At 25.7% G+C, this 22,020-nt stretch overlaps 2 protein-coding genes across 2 annotated transcripts; one reads left to right on the top strand and one right to left on the bottom strand.

Moving 5' to 3' along the window:
• Window positions 1-448: 448 nt before the first annotated feature.
• Window positions 449-3,060, top strand: SRAE_1000038800 (Hypothetical protein; the record flags this gene model as incomplete). Its single annotated transcript, XM_024647215.1, has 5 exons — window positions 449-455; window positions 817-845; window positions 1,750-2,134; window positions 2,171-2,577; window positions 2,623-3,060. The coding sequence occupies 5 exons, from the start codon at window positions 449-451 to the stop codon at window positions 3,058-3,060; spliced, it is 1,266 nt and encodes a 421-aa protein (XP_024501316.1).
• Window positions 3,061-3,871: 811 nt separating this feature from the next.
• SRAE_1000038700 (Ryanodine receptor 1) lies at window positions 3,872-21,999 on the bottom strand (the record flags this gene model as incomplete). Its single annotated transcript, XM_024647214.1, has 10 exons — window positions 3,872-4,025; window positions 4,085-7,972; window positions 8,126-8,227; window positions 8,548-8,660; window positions 8,802-8,843; window positions 9,066-12,412; window positions 12,534-16,495; window positions 16,752-16,880; window positions 17,030-21,144; window positions 21,940-21,999. The coding sequence occupies 10 exons, from the start codon at window positions 21,997-21,999 to the stop codon at window positions 3,872-3,874; spliced, it is 15,912 nt and encodes a 5,303-aa protein (XP_024501315.1).
• Between the last annotated feature and the right edge of the window lie 21 nt (window positions 22,000-22,020).

Genomic DNA, 22,020 nt, shown 5'->3' with positions numbered 1-22,020 from the left:
CACACCAAGTTAATTTTTTATGTTACTCAAAAAATCATTTTAATAATAGTATAATTTGACAATCAATGTCTTAGAAAAAACCACGTTTAATTTTTTTACTTAACTTCTTGTGAACATGAACTAATATTTTAAATTTTAAATAAAAATTGGCAAGATTCTTTATTTTTTACATGGAAAATTGTTATGAATTTTTAATAGAAAAATGACTAAATCGTCATTATTTGTCTTTAACATTTTGTATAAAATAGGCAGCAATATCAGAATTCAATAATTGACTTCTACAAAATTCTATCTAAAATAGATAAAGATAAAATTTACAATGACATAAAGTTTTTAATTAATAAAGTAATCATTCTTTTTCATAGTTATTTAACTTTAATTATAGTGATGATTTAACATCCAAAAAAAAGAATATCTTGATAATACTTTGAACCAATAAGTTGGTTTGATGACATGTTAACCTTTTGAAATTTTATCACATTAACATAGGTATCATCGTTCTATCATATCGCAAAAAAAAATATATCACTTAAATTTATAATCTTCAAACAGTCCCATGCAATAAAAAAAGTATATCAATTAAATCTACCATTTTACATATCTTTTAGATTATATTTTAAATTTTTGTACATGTTTAAAAATTTTCTTTTTGAATTAACTTTTTGGTAAAAAATATTAATTAATTTCGTGATTTTTTATTTTTATTTTTTAACAAATTTTTTAAAGATAAAAATGAAAAAAAAAGCAGATGAATCAGTGGAAAAACTTTATGAGAACATGAAAATTTTTTTGAAATAGAACAAGAAGGCTTTTCAGTAACAACACGAACTTGGGGTTATTTCAAGGTCAGCTTTTACCGGGTATATTACAGCAACAATTTTATACTGAATAAATAAATAAGTATTATTTTAAGGAAACAATTGTATATATATATATATATATATATATTATATATATATATTATACACATATATACATATACATATTTATATATATATATATATATACATCATTCATATATATATACATATATTTATATATATATATATACATTTATATATATTTTTATATATATATATATATATATATATATATATATATATATACATTTATATATTTATATATATATATATAACATCAGGAAAAATATCCCCCACTTTATAAAATTTTTACTTCTATAGCTATACGGAATACTTTATAGTCTGAAAACTATACAATGTCGTATAGCTATACTACAATCTAAGCTGTACAATGTTGTATGGCTATACAACTATATAGCTAGCTATATAAATTGTATAAGCTATCTATACAGAGTGGAAATATAAATAAAATACTAATAATCTATTACTTTAAAAACACGTTTCATGTTTATATGGAATACAAGCATTAGTGTCTCAAAATAACTATCAAATTGATATCTATTTTTACTAAAATATTTTTAATAAATAATATGGTTATTTTAGACTGGAACAATTGTTACGTTCTCTAAATTTTTCTTTATAATAACTTTTTTTTTTTTTTTATTTTTAAAGTTTGACATTTTTAGAGATAAATTTTTAAATCAAACTTTTATTTTATACCAAATTAGACTTTTTAAACTTGAAACATTTTATTAAATCATTTTTAAAATTATTATAATAAAAAATATTTTTTTTTTTTTATTTAATGTTTAATTTTTTCTTATGTACTGATCAAAAATAAAATATTTAAAAATTATGTAAATTATTGTTTAATTTTTGTTTAATTTAGAATATACCAATGGAAACGAGTTGTGGGCAGACAGCGACGTGTAAAAACGGTAATATTGAAATGAATGGAATTCCAAGTCCTCAAAAAGAGTTTGATTACTTTTTATATGAGGGTATATTAGATAATGCAAACAATGAAATTAAAAGATTAAAAGATGAAATGACTTTAAAAGCTAAAGAATTTGCAGATCATCAGGCGAAGGAAAAAATAAAATTAGATATATTAGAAAGTTATAAAAATAATACTATTAATGCTTTAAAATCAAATTCATATGATAAAAAATTTTTGATACCTACAGATTTACAAGAAAATTTACAAGATTCAAATAGAATAGGAAGAAAAAGAACTTATGAAGAGATAAATGAATCTGTTTCCTATATTGATAGTATGTTTTTTATTAAATTTTCTTAATGATATATAGAATTTATAGCTCCTAATAATATTGAAGCATTATTATCAAGTAGTTTTTTAAATATTCCTGAAATTAATAATCAAGAAACAAGTAATTATGAAGAATCTAATGATTATGATAGTTCAAGTATGTTAAGTTGTATTAAAGAATTAATAAATGGTCAAAGATTACTCATGGATAAAATTGATAATATGCATAAAAGACAAGATTTATTAGAAAATCAATTAACAAATATTGAAGAAATGATTGGTGATGCTACAAGGAATATGTTTAATAGAAGATTTGACAGAGATCCACTTTCTTCAAATGTTTCTAAGTATGAAATGAAAATTAATAAAAAAAGAGTTAGAATTGATTTAACAAGTATAGATGTTATCAGGTGTTATGTTATGAATAATAGAAGAGATATGAAAGAGGTAAATATCTGTTTTCTTATATTTATTTATTACTTTTTTTTTAAGAAAGAAACGTTAAGTCTTGGGTTGATAGATTTTTTGGATAATTATTTAGATAAAGACATAATTACATTGATAGGGACGCCAAAAGAATTTGCCAGAAAGGTTGTAGATCAATTAATGACTGCCGACCAACAATTGCGGCACAAATTTTCATATTCTTTTGAGAAACGATCAAAAAGAGTTGGATTGAGAGAAGACATTAAGAATGATGTAATTAATAGTATTCTATATGCTGGTGCAAGTATTTTAGTTAAAGAACAGTTGCCTTTATATTTTACACATGCATTTGAAGGAATTAATAGTAGAGCTTCAAATTGGAGTAAAACTGGAAAATGTCATACAATGATACATCCAGATTTATGTGAAGTTTATTTTCAAAATATTGACGTTGGTGTAATGAATGAGGATGGAAAAGATGAGTATGATGAAATTCACCAATAATTTTACATTATACTTGTAAAAAATCATTAATATTTTTACTAATAAATATAAATTATTTTATTTAAAAATATTTATTTTAGAAATATATGTTATTAATAATTTGTAAATAATTAATATGCTAGTAAATACTTTAATATTGTCATTTTCTTACAATTACTTTTTTTTTATAATATTTTTATATTTATATATAAATTAATTTCTAAGATATATAGTTGTTATAATGTTTAAAATAAATAAATCTTTTTTTTTTCAGTGATATATATTTTACTTTGAAAATATACAATAAATAGAAGAAACAAATTTTAATATTTCTCCTTAGGGATCATCAAAGAAAAAGAGACAATTGATAAACTTTCTAGAATAAAATGTTTTTCTTTGAATAAAATATAAAAATTATTAAGTTAAAATTTTCTACTGGCAAAATACTATAGTTTATATAAAATTTTACAATAGTAAAAAATCTTATCAATAAAAAAAATGTATAAAAATTTGTAAAGTGAGAATAAAAAGACATACAAATAATTTAAGAATTTCTATAATAAAAAAAGTAATAAAATTTTGACATTTATAAAAATGGAATAAGAATTTTTAATGTTCTTTAATCTTAGTTATTTAGTACAATTGTGAAAAGTAAACATAAAATAAATAATCAAAAAATTATTATCTTATATTTAAAAAGTACCAAAAAATTTACATAGTAATAAAAATATTTATTTAATATTAATTCTAACAAAAAAATAAGGCACAACAAATATATATGTTGTAATTTTTTTTTACTGTAATATTAAATATTTAAAAAAAAAAACAAATATTATGATTGCAGTAATTGATCTTCGTATTGTTTCATAAAACATTCTCCTACTGGGAAAAATTCCCAATCACGATTGTCGTATTTTTCACGCACATAAGTCTCTTGACCTGTATATTCCGTTTCGTCTTTATTTACCAAATGTTGAAGAAAGAATCTAAAAAAAAAAAAGAAATATATAAATATAAGAAATTAAAATTAATATATTTAACATACAAATAATTGGCAAAATTATGTTCTTTTGTTGTATGAATTTCAAAACCTCTAGGGACTCTATCAAATGTTTCTTTACCAATATCACAAATAAAACAACTACTTTCTAATTTTTCTGTTGCTGCTTCTTGTTGATCACGAAGTTCACCAAAGGCATCAATAATTAAACCTTGCATAATAGCAAGAAGAATAATAATAACAAAGAAGAAAAATGAAATATCATATAACATTCTAGGATATTCTAATTCATCACCATATGGACTTTCAATTTCATCAGCAATACCACCACCAGCTCTAACACCAGCATAAAAATGATAAATAAAACATGTTAACATATTATGACATTTTCTATCTGGTTCTTCTCCCTCTTCTCCTTCTTGTACATAAAATTTACGGAAAAAGTTAAATGCTAGTACTGTATAAAGATATACAACTACAAGTGTCATCATGATAGTTAAAATAAGTTGTTGAAGATTATGTGTTACAGATTGAAGAATAGCTTTTAACATAGGGAATGATAATACTACATCAATAAGATGAAAAGCATAAAAGAATGGTGAAATGACAACACCACATGTTGAACATATTAAATATCCAACTCTATATAAAAATTGGGCATTTGTTAAAATAACACCAAACCATAACCAACAATTATATCGATAATCAAATGATGTATCACCAGGAGCACGTTCTTCACCTAATAATTTATTTAATGTTTCTTCATCAACTTGATCTTTATATTTAGCTTTTGTTTTTCTTCTAACAAATTTATCCCAATATTTCATTGGAAATGATTTTGATACAATAACTATTCTATCTAAATACCATGTTATTGTATCCATTAATCCTTGTTCTTCAGTACTATCTTCTGTTATCCAACAACCATCAAACATTAATTTTCTAGCAACTTCTTTTTCTCTTTTAAATGTAATAAGTGGTATTTTTAATTGATAAAATGATATTAAAAGTGCAAAAGAACAAAATGCATGAAATACTGATAACCAATATAAAATTTGACTTAATACCCAACCAGTAATTTCATAACTTATATATGGTACAGAAACTCCTGTTATATAAATAAATTCATTTGTATTTTCATTATCATCATCATCTGTTGGTTCTAATATTTCAGTTTCTTCAATTGTTTCTTCACTTTGTGTTGATATATCAACTCTATGAAATAATAAAATAACATTTATAAAAAATGCAAGATATAATGTCATTTTTTCAATTGTTTTAAAATTTCTTGCTAACATATTTAATATTGAACCTCTACTTCTAGCAGCAGCTATTTCAGCAATTTTTGGTTCATAATTTGATATTATAGGTCCTTGATCAGGTTGTGTTACTGGTGGAAGATAATTTATAGAACTTATATTACTTTGTGTTTCATTTATATTACCAGGTGATGGTGGTTGAAAATAATGTGTTGATGGTGATGGTGTAGATTTATTTTCTGGAACATTTAATATTTCATCTGTAGGTATATGTACTGATGGTGCAGGATCAGGAGGTGGTGTACCATCAGAAATATTTTTATTTGTATCAAAATGATCTTCATGAGGTATATGTATACCAAATGCATCATATTCATGATGTAATTCATTTTTAAAATCTGGTAAATCTTTTGTAAATGGATTTTGTTTTGGTATATGTGTTCTTCTTTCTTGTTTAATATCATTTGATTTTTGTATTTCATCTTCTTTACCTGATAATGTCATATAATATAAAAATCTAAATAATGTTGTTATAATTGTAAAACCAATTAAAATTCCTTCTTTAATAAAAAAGAAACAAAATTGTAAAATAGAAAATATTAATTGGAACCATGTCATAGAATGAACTTTTCCTGAAACATGATGAAAACTTTTTTGTAAATTTTCTGGTTTTAAAGCAGCAGCTGCATTTACACCCATTGAATAACCAGCCTTCATTGTTTTAGTTAACTCTGTTCCAGCTGTTGTTTGCCTCAAAAAGTAATCTCTTTGTTTTAAAGCTCTTTCCATTTTACTATCAGAACCATCACCAGAAGATATTTCAGCTGCATGTTGCATTTCAAAGATAGTATCTTCACAAAAGTTAATAAATGCTTCTAATTTTCCCTGATCACCACCATCATCTTGAAGAACATTAAAAAGAAAAGCATTTTTAGAATCTCTAATTTGTTGTTTACTCCATTGTTCTAACCATGATTCTTGAATCTCAAAATATATCTTTTCTACACGTTTACTTGATCCCATAATTTCAATTCTACCTAAAAATGGATCAAAATATTCTAATAAAGTACTAGCTTTTTCAATAATTTTTTCTAATCTAGGATCTGATGTTATATGTTCTTTAAGATTAGTTAATAAAACAGCTAAATTAAAACCAATATCTCTGGCTGGATTATGGAATCTTTCAGTAAATTCCATATAATCAACTTTACCATCATTATTAACATCAGTACACATCATTAAATATGTAATTTCTTCAACTGAATACATCTTTTGACTTTCCATAGCTTTTTGGAATTCTTTTGGTGATATCCAACCATCTTTATTAGTATCAAAATCTTGAAAAGCTTGTGATGTTGTTAAATCTTTTAATTTTAAAAACATATCTGAAAATTTTAATATCATTTCTACACATTGTTGTGATTCAACTAATGCATCAACCATCTGTTTACCAATTGCTCCATTTAAAACATTTCCTTCAAGCATAGATAACATTAAAACAATCATATCTTTTTGTAAATTTAAAAATTCTCTCAAAAGTTCTAATTGTGTACTATTTTTATAAAGTTTTTCCATCATATGAGCAAATAAGAAAAAGAAACCATTAATTGCATCCCATAATCTTGAATTAGCTAATGTCATTTGATTACCAACACATGGTCCTTGAATTGATTCTGTTAATGTATTAAATACCTGACTACAAACTTGTATAGCACGTAAGAAATATTCTTTCCCACCTTCATCAATCATTTCTTTTGATGAGTAATGCCAATAGAAATCCATAACACTTTCTTGAAGTCTTAATAAATAATCAACAATACAATTTATTAAGTTAACACTAGTTGTATGTCCTGGTTGTGTACGAAGATAATTTTGAAAATCTAAATTATGCCCTTCACATGTTAATTGAAGGAATCTAAATAAATCACATGTAAATTCTGCATCATTCAAATTTTGATTTTCTCCAGCAGCCAATTCTGCACCCATACCTAAACCTTCAGCTTTTATTTGTCTTTCAAACATCTCAAGATTTAATACTGAACAATTATTCATAAGTCCAGCAATGGAGGTAAAAAATCGAACATCTTTTTTTAATTGTAAATAATCAATTAACATTTTCTGGATTACTGTATTACCACCAGATAATAAATGTATACCTAATTTAAGAGTTTTTGCAACCATTTCACTTGGTTCTCCATTTGATGCACTAATATACATTAAACACATTATAGCAGCACCTCTATCAGCTAAAACAGCTTGTTCAGCTCTTAATGTTTGAGCCATTTCTTCTTTTTGTGCTTGATCAACTTCACCATCATCATCACCTCCATCATCATCTTCTTCCTCTATATGAACTGACTTAGCCATTACTTGAGCAAAGTTTACATATAAATCATCAGAAGCTATAATTAATGCCTGTGATTCCTCTGTAGTTGCTGCTCTTTGGAAACATTGAATTAATTGTGATAATGGATCTGGAGCAATATTAGTTATAATTTCAGAATTTTCATCACCAATTAAAACACCATCATCATCAAATAATCTGGCTACAGCTGATGACTCTACTTCTTCACAATCAGCACATAAATCTTGTACTAACTTGTCTTGTCCAATATCTTCTTCCTCCAACCAAAGTTTTGAGAATGCAGGTAAAAAGAAATTGATACCACGATGTCTTAAATAATGAAAAAATAAATTAATAATTATAAAAGAAAAAAATATAATAAATAAAAACATAAAATAATCATAAACAAAATTACATGCAAAAAAAAAGGGATAGATGTATTGACAAAACAAAAAAAAAAACATAATTATTATTCAGCCTTACTTATCAACTTTATAAAGGTGACTGGCAGTAATGAGAGAAATAGCCATTCTTTTTCTTTGAAGTGTTAAGACTTTTTTCCATTTGTCTTCTTTCTCCTGCCTACTTGTAGCCTAGAAGGGTAAGGGATTTTTAAAGGGTTAAAATTATAGTATTTAAAATTAAAAAAAAATTTTTTTTTTTATTAATTATTTTTAAAAAGTAAAAAAAAATTACATTATATGTAATATGATGTCAAAAGGAATATGAAAATTAAATGTTTGCATACAAAAAAAAAATATATATATATATATATACATATTTTAGACATGAAAAAAAAAAAAAATTATTTTTTTTGTTAAAATAATATTATATTAAAAAGCAAGTATAAGTTAAAATTTTTTTAAGAACATTCAGGTGTAAATATTTATATTATGTATATATACCTTGGAATGCCATATAACGGTACCATGCGGAAACAAGCCACAACGGCACGTTTTCTTTGGCTGGACAACATCTTTTTCCATGAACTATGATGTGCTGCAGATGGATGGTCACTCTGAAACGTTATTTAGTAATTTATAACTATATTCCTTATAATAATTATCTTATTATGGGTAAAATATTATTAAAATGTAATTGTTAGTTATCATTTACAAATGGAACGATGGTAAATTAATGGACAATGTTAATAACTTACACGGAAAAAACGACGTTTTCGTTTTTCAATTAAACGTGTATTCTAAACAATAAAAACATATAAAATGACATAATTAATAAACAAATAAAATGTATACTTTTACCAAAAATAATGGCAACAAAATAATTTTAATTTATAGAAATATTCTAATATATTATAATCTAAACGTAACTTTTTTTTTTTTAATTTTTTAAAATAATTTTATAAAACATAATTAATTTTATAGTAAAATTTAAAAAAAAAATTTTTATTGATAAAACTTACAGTATGGAGAATAGCGACAACTTGTCCCATATTAGCAATTTTTTCAACAACAGCATCTTGATTCATCAAATCTTTTCCACGCATTTGACTTTTACCTATCTTTGTATATAATGATAATTGCCAAGCATTTTTATCAGTTGGATCAGTCTTAACAGGTATTTCACTTAAACCTCTAATAAATTCTCTAATTTTTTCTTCATTTTCTTTATTTAAAAATTTTTCTTTACTTTGTTGTACAATATCAAGTTCACGTCCACCAAAAACATTTAATCCAACAGGAAGAAGTCTTTTTAAACATGCAATAACTATACTATTAGCATGTTTATCTTTTGTAACAAATCCTTCTCTTCTTTTTTTCTTTCTTTCTGCTATAGCAGCTTTACCTGTTTTCATTTCACCACCAGTATTCATTTGATCTTCCTCAAATTGTGCCATATAATTTAATTCTTCTCTTTTAAAAACTTGACTAAATGACCAAATTTTAAAAATAACAGCAACATTTTCATATATTCTATCACTTTCCCAACTTGGATTTTTTAACCATTTAGCACGATGAAGATCAGTATATTTCATAAGTATTGGAAAGAATGCATAAACATCCCTAACTAATTTAGCATTATCTTCAGCAACTGTTCCTTCATCAGCATCATCAGGATGTGTTCTCATTCTTTCTTCCTCTTTATATGATAATTCAGCTGCTGTACATAATTTTTCAGCTATTGGTAAAAGATATTCTTTAACTGGATCACATGTTACATGTTGAATAATTGGTACAGCAAAATATGTTACTCTACATAACCATTGAGCATTTTCACAACCAATATGATCTTTTATCATAGCTAAAAGTGAACAAAATATTCTATTCATATATTCACTATTAGCTCTTGTAATTGGTAATAAATTTTGTGAAGTATTAGGTCCATCATCACCCATATTCCACCAAAATGTTAGATAAGCACATGCTAATGGTAAATCAACATCATAAACATTTGATGCTTCATTATATGGTATAGAATTTTGTGCTGTTTGTTCAATACGTATCATTAAATTTTCTAATGTTGGAATATGTGATGATAAATTTTGTAACATTTCTTGTACTTGAACTGATTGATCAGCAGATTTAGCTAATACTGAATATTTATTATTTTGATTAAATTCTGGTTCTAAAAATGCAATAGGAAATGTTGAGGCAAATGCTGATAAACATTGTCCTAAAGATGGTCTATGTTTTTCAACTTCATGTAATATTGTTGCTCTTGTTTCATATGATGATTGTATTTCAGTAACCATATATAAACTATCAAGAATTTTATAACAAGCTGCTTGTATATCATCAAGTAATATATCAGCACCAAAATGATGTCTTGATAAATGATGAAACATTGTTGTTAAACAAGGAATTATCATTTGATTGGCAAATTCTAAAGATATCCAACTTTTTAAATTTTGTCCTCTTAATAAACTATATTGTCCACCATTTTTTAATTCATTAACAGCAGCTAAAAGATCATCAGCACAATTATTAAAAAATGTATATAATCCTGTTCTAATTATATCTGAATTTATTTTAACTAATGTTCTTAAATCAAGTGCTTGAGTAAGACCTTGTAAACATTTAACAGTAATTTTAGCAACAGAACCAAATGCATGATTTTTAATTCTTAATAATGCAGCTAATCTACAAAATAATGATGCAACCATTTCTTTTTCTTTATTACTTGCAGTACCTGTTTGTACCATTATACTAGATTCTAAGAAATAATTTTTATGAGCATTAAAATATGCATGCATCATTGGTAAAACAACTTTTTCAAAAAATTTAACATCTTGTCCCTCTTTTTTAAATGAATTTCTTCTTGTTAATTCTTGAGATGGTTTAACTGATTTCATTTTATAACTTGCCTGTTCCAAATATTGAATTAATTTTTCTAATAAATTGTAAGCAAATCTTTTCTCTACATTACCTCTTTCACCCTCAATTTTTGTTCTTTCTTTTGCTGGAGTATTAGATCTACTCATATTAACTCTATATCCATGATATTGTAAAAATTTTAATATTTCAGCAGCATGAAATCTATTTTTTCTTCTCTCAAAATCTGTTAATAAATCCCATGGTACTAATGCTGGTGGTAAACTACTAGGTTTTCCTGAAATTTCATTAAAAATTTTTTTACACCATATATTATGACTATTTTCAGCAATTTTTTCAGCAGCTGACATCATATCTTTTTCTAAATTCATATTACTTAAATCAACTGGTTTTGGATTAAAATCTTGTATACATGTACCAGAAGATACATGATTTTGGGCTGATTTTTCAGCAGCATCAAAATCATATACTTCTATAACATAACCCCATGCTAATAATGATTTAACACATTCACCACATCTATCTTTATAAAAATTTTTTTCATTATCTTTTAATAATTTAAATGGTTTTAATCTTGGATGAGTTTTTTCAACTCTTGAATATAAATCTGCAAATTTCCATCCTTTTTCTAATTTTCTAGCACTCCATGAATCATGAAAATGTTCAGCAAATTTATTTATCATATCATTTAATTCATTTTTTAATACAATATTATCAATAGGTATAGGTTTTGGTGACCATGATCCTTCATCTTCTTTAACTTTAGCTAATTCAGTATCTTCACTACCACTTGTTAATGAATAATCTGGTGAGATAGCTGATCCAATAGCTGTTAAACATGGTAATGCTTTACCAAATAATTCTGGATCATATGGTTTTGAACCTAATGAATCAAATATAGCATAAAATAATAACATTGATAATCTTTTTTCAGTTTCATTTGCCACACCATATTGATTACCAGAACCATAATATTTATTACATCTTTCATAATGAAGTGTCATAATACGTAATGGTACTAAAACATTATCTTTCATTTCTTGTATATCAATAATAACTTTTCTTAATAATTTTATCATCATAGCTGGTGGTAATTCTCTTGTAATAGCAACTAAGAAATCACTTACAGCATCACGTTGATTTTTAGTTAAACTTTGTAATCTATTCATTCTATAAACTGTATGAAGTGTTGCATCAAGAAGAGCTGAATGATGTTCAGCATCAGCAAAAAAATGTGAATGATTTGTTAGTAGTGGTAAAACACAATTACAAAGATATCTATTTAATGCTAATGCTGTATCTGATTCTGTTGCTTTTGGTGAATCCATCATTGTTGCTGCACGAAGATCAGGAAGGAATGATTGTTCCATAAATGAAAATAACATTTCTTGTGAATCTATTCCATATACACGATCTAAGAATAATAATACAGATGCCTTATGTGATGGCATAAGTCCTGGTTGTGGACCAGCATTATCTAAAATTATATTAAATTAATAAATATTTAAGACATAAAATAATAAATAACAAATAACAAATAATGGTATACAAAATTATTGGAAAATAATAATATTACAACATAATATTAGAAGACATACTAATATAACATTCAATTGTATTTCTTCTTCTTCTATTTTTAGCCATCTTAATAAAATCTAAATTTTCATCAATATCAAATTCTCTTAACATTACTATTTTTCTTTTTTTTAATTTTCTAGCTTTATTTTTAGCTTTTCTAATTGGTGAACATGGCATAGATTCAGAAGCAGTATCATAACTAGATTGCCCAGAATCTTCATCTTTTTCATATATAACATTTAATGATTTTGCATTTCTCATTAAATCATCATGCATACTATTATTATTATTATTATTATTATTACAAATTAACATTAAATTTTGTTTTGTTAAATTATCAGCAATGCTTGCAATATTAGTAAGGGAATTATTTTGGGGAAGAATTACTTTAGAAATAAACGTACCATCTAATACAGAACGAAGATTTGGTATTTTAAAACGTAATGCTAAAATTTTTCCAAGATCATCTAATGATATTAAGGAACGTAAAATAGCACGAGCACGTACTGAATCACCTTTTCCTTCTTGTAATGTCATTGGATCTGGAGCACATTTTGCTAATAAATCAACTAAACTAGAATAAAAATCAAGTATACTTGCTCCAAGATCAACATAATCATCACCTTCAGTTTCTTTTGATGGATAATGAGGATGTTCTTTAAAAATTGGTGATCTTAAATATTCAACTGATATACCATTTTCTAATTCATTAATATCTTCACTTAATGCTATTGCTTCTTGGAAGGCAGAAAATAATCCTTGACCTTCACCTTTTAATGCAACACCTAAACATTCTGGTCTTCTAATTAATAATCTTATTACAAGATTAGCATTTTCTTCAACATTTTCACCATTAATCCAAACACAAAATCTTAAAAAGTCAATATATCTTTCACCTTCTAATGGATCCCAACCAATATCAGGATATTCTTTAGTAATTAATTCTGAATTAGGTTGTAAACCACATCTACTTAAATATACAGTAACTTTATCTAATTCTTCTTCTTTTAATGCTAATGCTAATTCATTATTATCCATAAAACTTGAATATGCAACATCTAATGGAACAGAACCTCTTAAACTTGGTCTTGCTAATAACATAGTAGCATTATCAAGAAGAAAAGATAAATGTTCAAACATAGCTTTTTGATTTTGTCTACTAGTTCTACAAAAATAACATAAAAATCTTGAACATGCTACAACCATTTCACTAGCATCTTTTATAGGACCTCCTGAATTTGGATCATCAGGATCTTTTTCAATTTCAACTGTATTTTGTTGAGCAGTTAATACATTCATCATTATTGTCATAACATTTTCATGAACTTTTAATAATCTCATTAAATCTGGATGTTGAAAAAATATTCTATTATTCATTAATTGCCATAATGCTCTTTTTAAAATTACTTCTTCTGTAATTTCAAATTGAACAGTTAATAATTCTCTTATTTGCATTAAAAATGAAACAAAATTTTGTACATCTTCAACATTTCTATCATGAAAAACATATGTTTTATTCATAGCATCCATTAATTCTCTAATTCCATTATATTGACGAAGAAGTAAGGCAAACATTCTTCTTATTAATTCATTAGATTCTATAATATTATCAGTTGCCCATTGTTTTAATAATTGTACAATCATATTTCTAAAATTTTTACTTCCTTGTTTTGCTACAATTTCTTCATCATCAATAGCACTTGGTGGTACAGAAACAACAAGATGTGCTAATGAATCAACCCATGATGTTTCTTCATCCATATCAATTATTTCTTCAATTTTACTAACATCCTCCTCAACATCATTACAACCACATTTTGATACTAATAAACTACAAAAATCACGTAATTGATCTTGTAATGATTCAGCCATTGGACATTGATCATACTCAACATCATCATCTAACATCATACCTTCTTTATCTTCTTTCTTTTTACATCCTAATAATCTATACATTTGTTCATTTGGTGGACATCTAAATTCTTTAGTTTTTCTTGCAGCTTCAGCTGGTGGCATATCTGTTTGTTTAATATCCATATATCTAGTACATTGATCTTGTTGTAATTCACCAACAAAACCTTCTGAAAATGCTATTAAACTTTCTATTCTATTTCTTAATTGTATATCACATAAATGATCTAAAATATTAACAACTTGTAATTTTACACCTTCAGCTATATCAATATCTAAAATTCCTTTTAATTTTGTTCCAGGTTTATAATTTTCATCAAATGCAGCTGGATGAAGAATTTTTAATATTTCTATTAATTCATCATCATTAAATAATCCCATAATTAAAAGATGATCAAATAATTTAAATAATGGTTCAAAATGATCTAAATTATTACCACCAATTAAATCACGACAATTCATTACTGCATGATGCATTGCTTCACCAAATGCTGACATAACATAATTTTTTAATGAATTAAAATTAAATGATGGTGGTAATAATTTTACTTGAGAATCTTTTGTAAAACATTTAATTGGTATATCACTTTTAACTATTGGTCTTATACATAATGATTGCCCTAATATATGTGGATAACGACAATCTGAATCATCACTAAAGACATCTTTATACATTAATTCAGGTACTAATGGTAAAACATATTCATGTGAAGTACTTAATATAGCATCAGTATGTGATCTTAAATGACATGCAATTAAAAAATCATGAAAACCTTGACGCATTGATCCTGAAAGATAATGATTTTTTATTGCATACATTATTTGATCTTCATCTACATGTTGACATAAAATATGTGAAACTTTTTGATTTCCATGACTAGCTAATTTACAATATAAATTTAATGTTTGCCTATGAAATGTTAATAATTCAGGCATTTCAATTAATTCTAATATATCATATGATTTATTTTTTTCAGGAATATGAATTAACATAACACGTACTGGATCATTACATAAAACTGACCATCCACGTATATCAGATAATTTTAATGCTGTTGTTCTTAAACATTCATTTGGTACACGAGCCCAATGATATGGTGTTAATACTTGAACTCCTAATCTAGGTGGACAATATGGTATTAAACTTTTAGCTGATGATTTAAATAATGCTGCACTTAATGGCCAGGTATATTTAACTCTTCCTAACTCAAATTGACAAACTTCACTAGATGTTGGTATAACAAAAGCAGCTGGATATAACATTAAACCAGCTTCTAATCTAAATTTTCTTCCTGTATCTTGTCCTTCCACGTAAAAACTTAATTCTCCAGCTGATGTATCAATAACACAACCAATTAAAACACCAGTAACTTTTGTATTTGTTGTATCATTAACACATGTAAGTAATTCACCAGCATTAAGTAAATAACAATTTCTAAATTCAATAGATTCTAAAGGCATTGATAATCCACCAGCACCATATTCAAGTTCAGAAAATTTACATGATCTTACTGCTTGACTATTTTTAAATGATGAAACATATGAATGATATTGTGGTGTTACCCAACCAACAAATACAGATGATGGATCTTGTCCAGGAAAAATTCTTAAACCAAAATAATAATCATTTATACCTTCACCAAGTATTTGCATTGCTGAAGCATCACTATCTTTATCACCATTTAAATTTGGATCTTCAAAACCTAATGTTGTTGATATAACACTACCTCTTGTTTGTAATGTCTTGGTATGTGTAGCACTTTTTGATCCTTTTCTTTTAAATGATTTTCTTCCTGGTCCAGATACTGGCATATCTGCTAAAACATCTATACTTCCTTGATGACTATCTATAAAAACATTACTTCCACGTTTTACTGGTGGAACAACATGTGATGGTAAAATTTCTGTTGTTCTATATTTTTTTGTTTCAGGAACAGAAATTTTTTCTTTTTGTCTTGTATGACTAGCATCACGTATTCTTTTAAATATACCAGGTTTTTTTTCTTTTGATTTTGTAGAAACTTTATCATGTTGTGAATCTGAATGACTATCTCCACATTCACTTCGTGTGCTAAAAATTAAAAAAATTATAATTAAACAAATATAAAGTAAATACTTAGGGAATGAACATGGAAAATATTTACATTACAAAAAAAAAAATTAAATAAATGTTAAAAACAAATTTTACACATTAATTTTTAAACAAAACAATATTATTTTGATAAGACATTATTTCTACAAACTAAAATTAAAAAAAAAAAGACATAACAAAAATATTATAAGATAAAGCCCATTGAGAAAATATTTAACCTAGACAGAAACATAACCTCAAAAAATCTTTCCAGAAACTTTTTTTTTCTGTATCACTTATTCCATTTGTAAGATAAGTTAAAACAGTACTGTTATATGAATTACATCCAAACTCAAGAAGAATCTTGAGACGTTCACGTTGTTTGCTAAAATGATTAGACAAAAAACATTGGGTTAGTTTTAAAAATTAAATATTAATGGTAGTAAATATTTGAATACAAAGGTTTCAAAACAACAAATTAACAAATAGGTATTAAAACTTTTAAGAATAATATTAGTATTAAAATTAACTTACTGAGCAGCAGCCCCCTCTGACATATCAAATTCACCTATAGAACTATGAATTGTAAGTTTTCCTCCATGTGTATCATCTTCTGCTGATTCACGTCTTGATTTTCTTCCAAATGCTGATAGCAAACCTTTTTTTTTCTTTTTAGCATCTTTTTCACTATCAGTATCACGTTCACTCATATGACTATATTGATATTCTTTCATAGCTTCAATTGTTCTTTCTTTTTCATCATTATATATTAATGATGAACTAACTTTAACAGGAAGACTTAATCTTATAAATTCCATTTGATTTGCCTTATCAGAACTAGTACCATCAGTAGTACTAGCTTTTAATGTTAATTTTAAACATGGTGGAGTATTTGATGTAGGTAATATTCTAGACATTTCTAATGAACTATCAACATGACTAATTTCTCTAAACATTGGTAAATTTTTTCCATACCACATTGGCATTTGCCTATACATATTAACACAAAAAGGTTCATATCCTTCTTGTAAACCACATGTTGTAAAAAATTTTAATGAATTTGAATCTTGTCCAAAATTAAGTTTAGCTTTTTGTCCTGCACTTAATGTCATACATGGAACAAAACCTTCACTATTAATAATATTATCAAAAGCCATTTCAGAACCAGATGGATCTAATAAAAGTTCACCATTTAAAGAAAATGATATTGTTCTATCATTTAAATCCAAGAAACATCCAACAATATCACCAATTTTCCATTCTTTACCATAAGATTCAGGACCTTGATGCCATTTTTTACCTAAATATCCATCAAAAGCATATGATTTATCATCAGTACCAATTTTTGTATCAGGATGACAAGAAATATCAGCCCATCCAACTCTCATAAAACCATTTGTCAAAACTTCAAATTCAAAATACCATTTACCACTTGTAACTGCATAAGAAGTTTCTGCTCTATATGTTATACTAGAAGCTTTTTTAGCAGTAAATTCTTTCTCAGCCTGTTCATCATGTTCTATAGCAGGTGATTCTAAAAATATTCCAAATAATTGAAGTACTTTTATTGTTTCTCTTGCTGTTTCTCTATTAGCTTCTTTAATACGTGAATCAACATTTTCATATGGTACTAAATGTGGTGATCTTTTTTGTGTTGTTGTTACAACTTCATGTACACCAAATGTATAACCTCTTTTAATTTTTTCTTTAGCCCATACATTATGAATATTTTTTGCCAATGCTTCTACTAATGTAGTTTCAATATTTTCTGATAATACTATTTCATGTGTATCTAATGGTTGTGGTTTATATCCATTTGACATTAAAAAATTATTTGGAAGTCTTATTGGACGCATACGTGTTGGTGGTTTATCAAGAACCATATGATAACCTAATGCTTCAATTGTTCTCATTGTATCAATAGATAATTTTAAATTATATTCTTTTTCAGTTGATGGTAATTGATCAAAAGATATTAAACATGGATGAGTTTTTAATGTTTCTGAACGTGTTGGTGAATATGTCCAACCAAGTGATATTTTTTTCATAGCCCATAATTCATGAAGATTTTGAGCAAATTGTGTATGATGTTGTACAGCAAATGAAGATAATGTTATTTTACTTATATCAACAGGTTCTGGAACAAATGGTTCAATATTATTAAGAATATTTGATGTACCAGAATATATATTTTTAGTTAAATCACCAAAAGATAATACTTCAGCTATTTCTAATTTTTTATCTACTGCTTCAAAAATTGGTGAAAAACCATCTGGTGGTCCATATTTTAATTTACCATGATCACCACCAAAAAGAAAACGACAAGAAACTTTAGAAGATAATGACATTACAGGAAAGAAAAAACCATCAAAATTAAAATTTCTAAAAACTGTTTGAACTAAAATACCATTAAGATAAAATCTTATTTCTGGTATTGTTAAATTTAATGAACAACCAATAACATCACCTTTAGTAAATACTCTATTACCACAACTTCTAGCTTTACCACTAAACCACATATATTTTCCATCATAACCATATGAAAAAAAATCATCACCACAACCATTACATCCCCAACCATTACCAGAACCAGGATATGGTTTAAAACCTAAAGTATTAGCCCAACCAATTCTAAGAAGTGGTTGACTTTTTGTTGTTCCTTCAATATGTTCAACTTCTGTTTCAAAATACCATTTACGATATAAACTACTTCCCTCTACAACACCAACTAAAATATTTGGCATTACACTTGATACATGATCTCTCATAACACTTTGTAATAATAAATCTTTTCCTGGTAATAAATGATCAGCTATAGTATTTTGTGAACTTCTAACAGCCATACCATTACCTTCACATAATGATGATAATACATCTAAAACTTTTGGATCTCTACCAACTTTTTCTAATAATGAAATAACACTTTTAATATGTCCTTCATTAATCATATTTAATGCTTCTGGTGATTCAGTTAAGACACAATATAAGACATCTAATATACCTTCAGCTGATTGAGGATTAGATAATCTACCAAATAACCAATCTAATCTTTGTGCAGCAGCAAATTGTGCACAATTACTATGATTTCCTTTAATCATTGCAGCTACAAGTAAATAAAGATATGTTGATATTTCTTCCCATATAGCTTGATTTCTATCTCCAATTAAACCATTAAAATCTGGTAATGCTTCCATTTGTGAAAATTTATCAATTGTATCAAGAATCATATTAAGTACACCTTCTTCTTGAAAAAGATCTTGTCTAGAACGTAATGCACGAAAACGTACTTGTCTTTCTTCAAATGTATGTTCTTCTGTTGGTTGAGCAAAATATTCAATAAGATCTTCCATTAATTTAAGTACACTATTTAAATTTACACGTTTCCATTCTTGTGCTTGATTACCTTCATTTTGTAATGCTTCAACACCTTTTAAAAAACGATTCAAAACAGAGGAACATTTTCTAATAACACGTGCTGATTTACTTTCTTCTTCAAGTGCCATAAAAAATGTATAACAATCATCCATATGACCATCTTTTAATGCTACAGCTTTTTTTTCTTCAACTTTACCTAAACCTTTTTTTGTTACTTCTGTTGTTTGATATGATAACCATAATTGAGTTTTATGATGTTGTATAAATGTATCAGTTTCACCATATCTTATTGTAGCAACACCCATACCTTCTTCTTCTTTTTCCTCAAGCATAGTTTTTTTTGGATCTTTATTTGGGCACATAATAAATGCAGTTGTCTCAAAATCTGCTTTTTCTTTTTGTAATAATATTACTGCATTATCACATACACCTAAATATCTTCCAGTTGTTATATGCCTTATTCTAAATGTTTGATCATAACCAATCATTGCACCATGCCATTTCATACGTATTAATTCAACTCTCCATAATGATCTTGCCTGTGATACAGCATTTCCACCTTCATATATAACAACATTATGAATTTGATTTTCACTCCAATTTTCTGGAATTGTTAAACATTCATCATTACCATGAAAAAGGCGTAAAACATCATTTCCAAAAAGAACACCCATATTTCTATTTCTGATACTACCAGAAGAAACTGAAGCAATATTCCATAATGTTTGATGAAATGAAGCTATAACAATATATTGATCATTTTTTCCTAAAGCCATATGAAGATATCTTTCAGTTGCAACACTAACAAGAATAACATCATCACCAACTCTAACTTTTTCACCTTCACTTCTTTGTTTTGAGGCTGGATGAATAGTCCACCATGAAGTTTCACCTTCATTACTCTCTTGAACACCAACATCAAATGATAATTTATCACTAGATGAACATGAATTAATACATGCAAGGTACATCTCTGATTGAACATGTTTTAATTGTACAGCATGACCATATAATAATGTTTTATGACCACCAGAACCACTGGTACCTTTAACATCATTCTCAGCTGACATCATTTCTTGTAATGCACGTACACTTAATGCATTATCAATATATAACATACATTGTGATATATCTGGTGGTACATCTTTATCAGAAACATTCTCCAAAACACACATTCTATTGGCAAAACCTTCTGTTGATAGGCATACTCTTTCACTACCCATAGCACCATCTTTGGTATTTGATGAAACACAAGTTAATGCAACAATATCACCCTATAAATTTAAATAATAATAATTTAAATAAAAAAAAAAGTTAAAAATTTAAATAAATAAAATATATATATATTTTTTTAATTTTTAATAAAATGAAATACCTTAGATAAATATTCATTTTCATGAGAAAAAATTTCAATTTCATCAACAAAATCAGGATGATTTTTATATGTAAATAACATATTATTTCTTATTAATTAAAATAAGATATATTTTTATTAATATAATATATTATAAATATTTTTTTTTCTACAAATTAATAATTTATAAAATATTAGTATAATTTAAAAGAAAAGAGAAGAAAAAAAAATTATACTATTAGTAAAGTTCACATTTATAAAGTATTATTTTTAATTTAGTTAAGAAAATTTTACTCAATTTGTAATATCACTTTTAGTTGATGTATAAAGATAAATATACAATATCAAAAGTATATAAAAAAAAATATATCTCTAATAAATATATTTTAAAGAAAAGAAGACACATTAAAAAGACTTAACTTTTAATAATTTTTATTCAAGAGTCCTTTAAAATCTATCATCATATTCCACTACACTTTTCATTTCTAATGATAATATAAATATATTTATAAAATTTTATTCTTTTAATAGAATTTTATCATTAAATCATTATATCTAACATTACCTCATTACAATCATAATACATTGATGAAAAGAAATATTTTCATTTATTTTATAGAAAAAAATTTAACTCTTGCTATAATTAACTTTTATAATTTTTTAAATTATTTTTTTTATAATAACCATATTGTACTATGTATTTATTTTAACTTACAGTTCTTAAAAATGATACATCATCTTGTTCACCACCTTGAGTTTCTTCTTTCTCCACCATATTTATAAATTTTTTAATTTT

This window comes from Strongyloides ratti (assembly GCF_001040885.1).
Source record: "Strongyloides ratti genome assembly S_ratti_ED321, chromosome : 1".
NCBI lineage: Eukaryota > Metazoa > Nematoda > Chromadorea > Rhabditida > Strongyloididae > Strongyloides > Strongyloides ratti.
The sequence above is the reverse complement of the archived record's forward strand: the minus strand, read 5'-3'. Positions and strand labels throughout refer to the sequence as shown.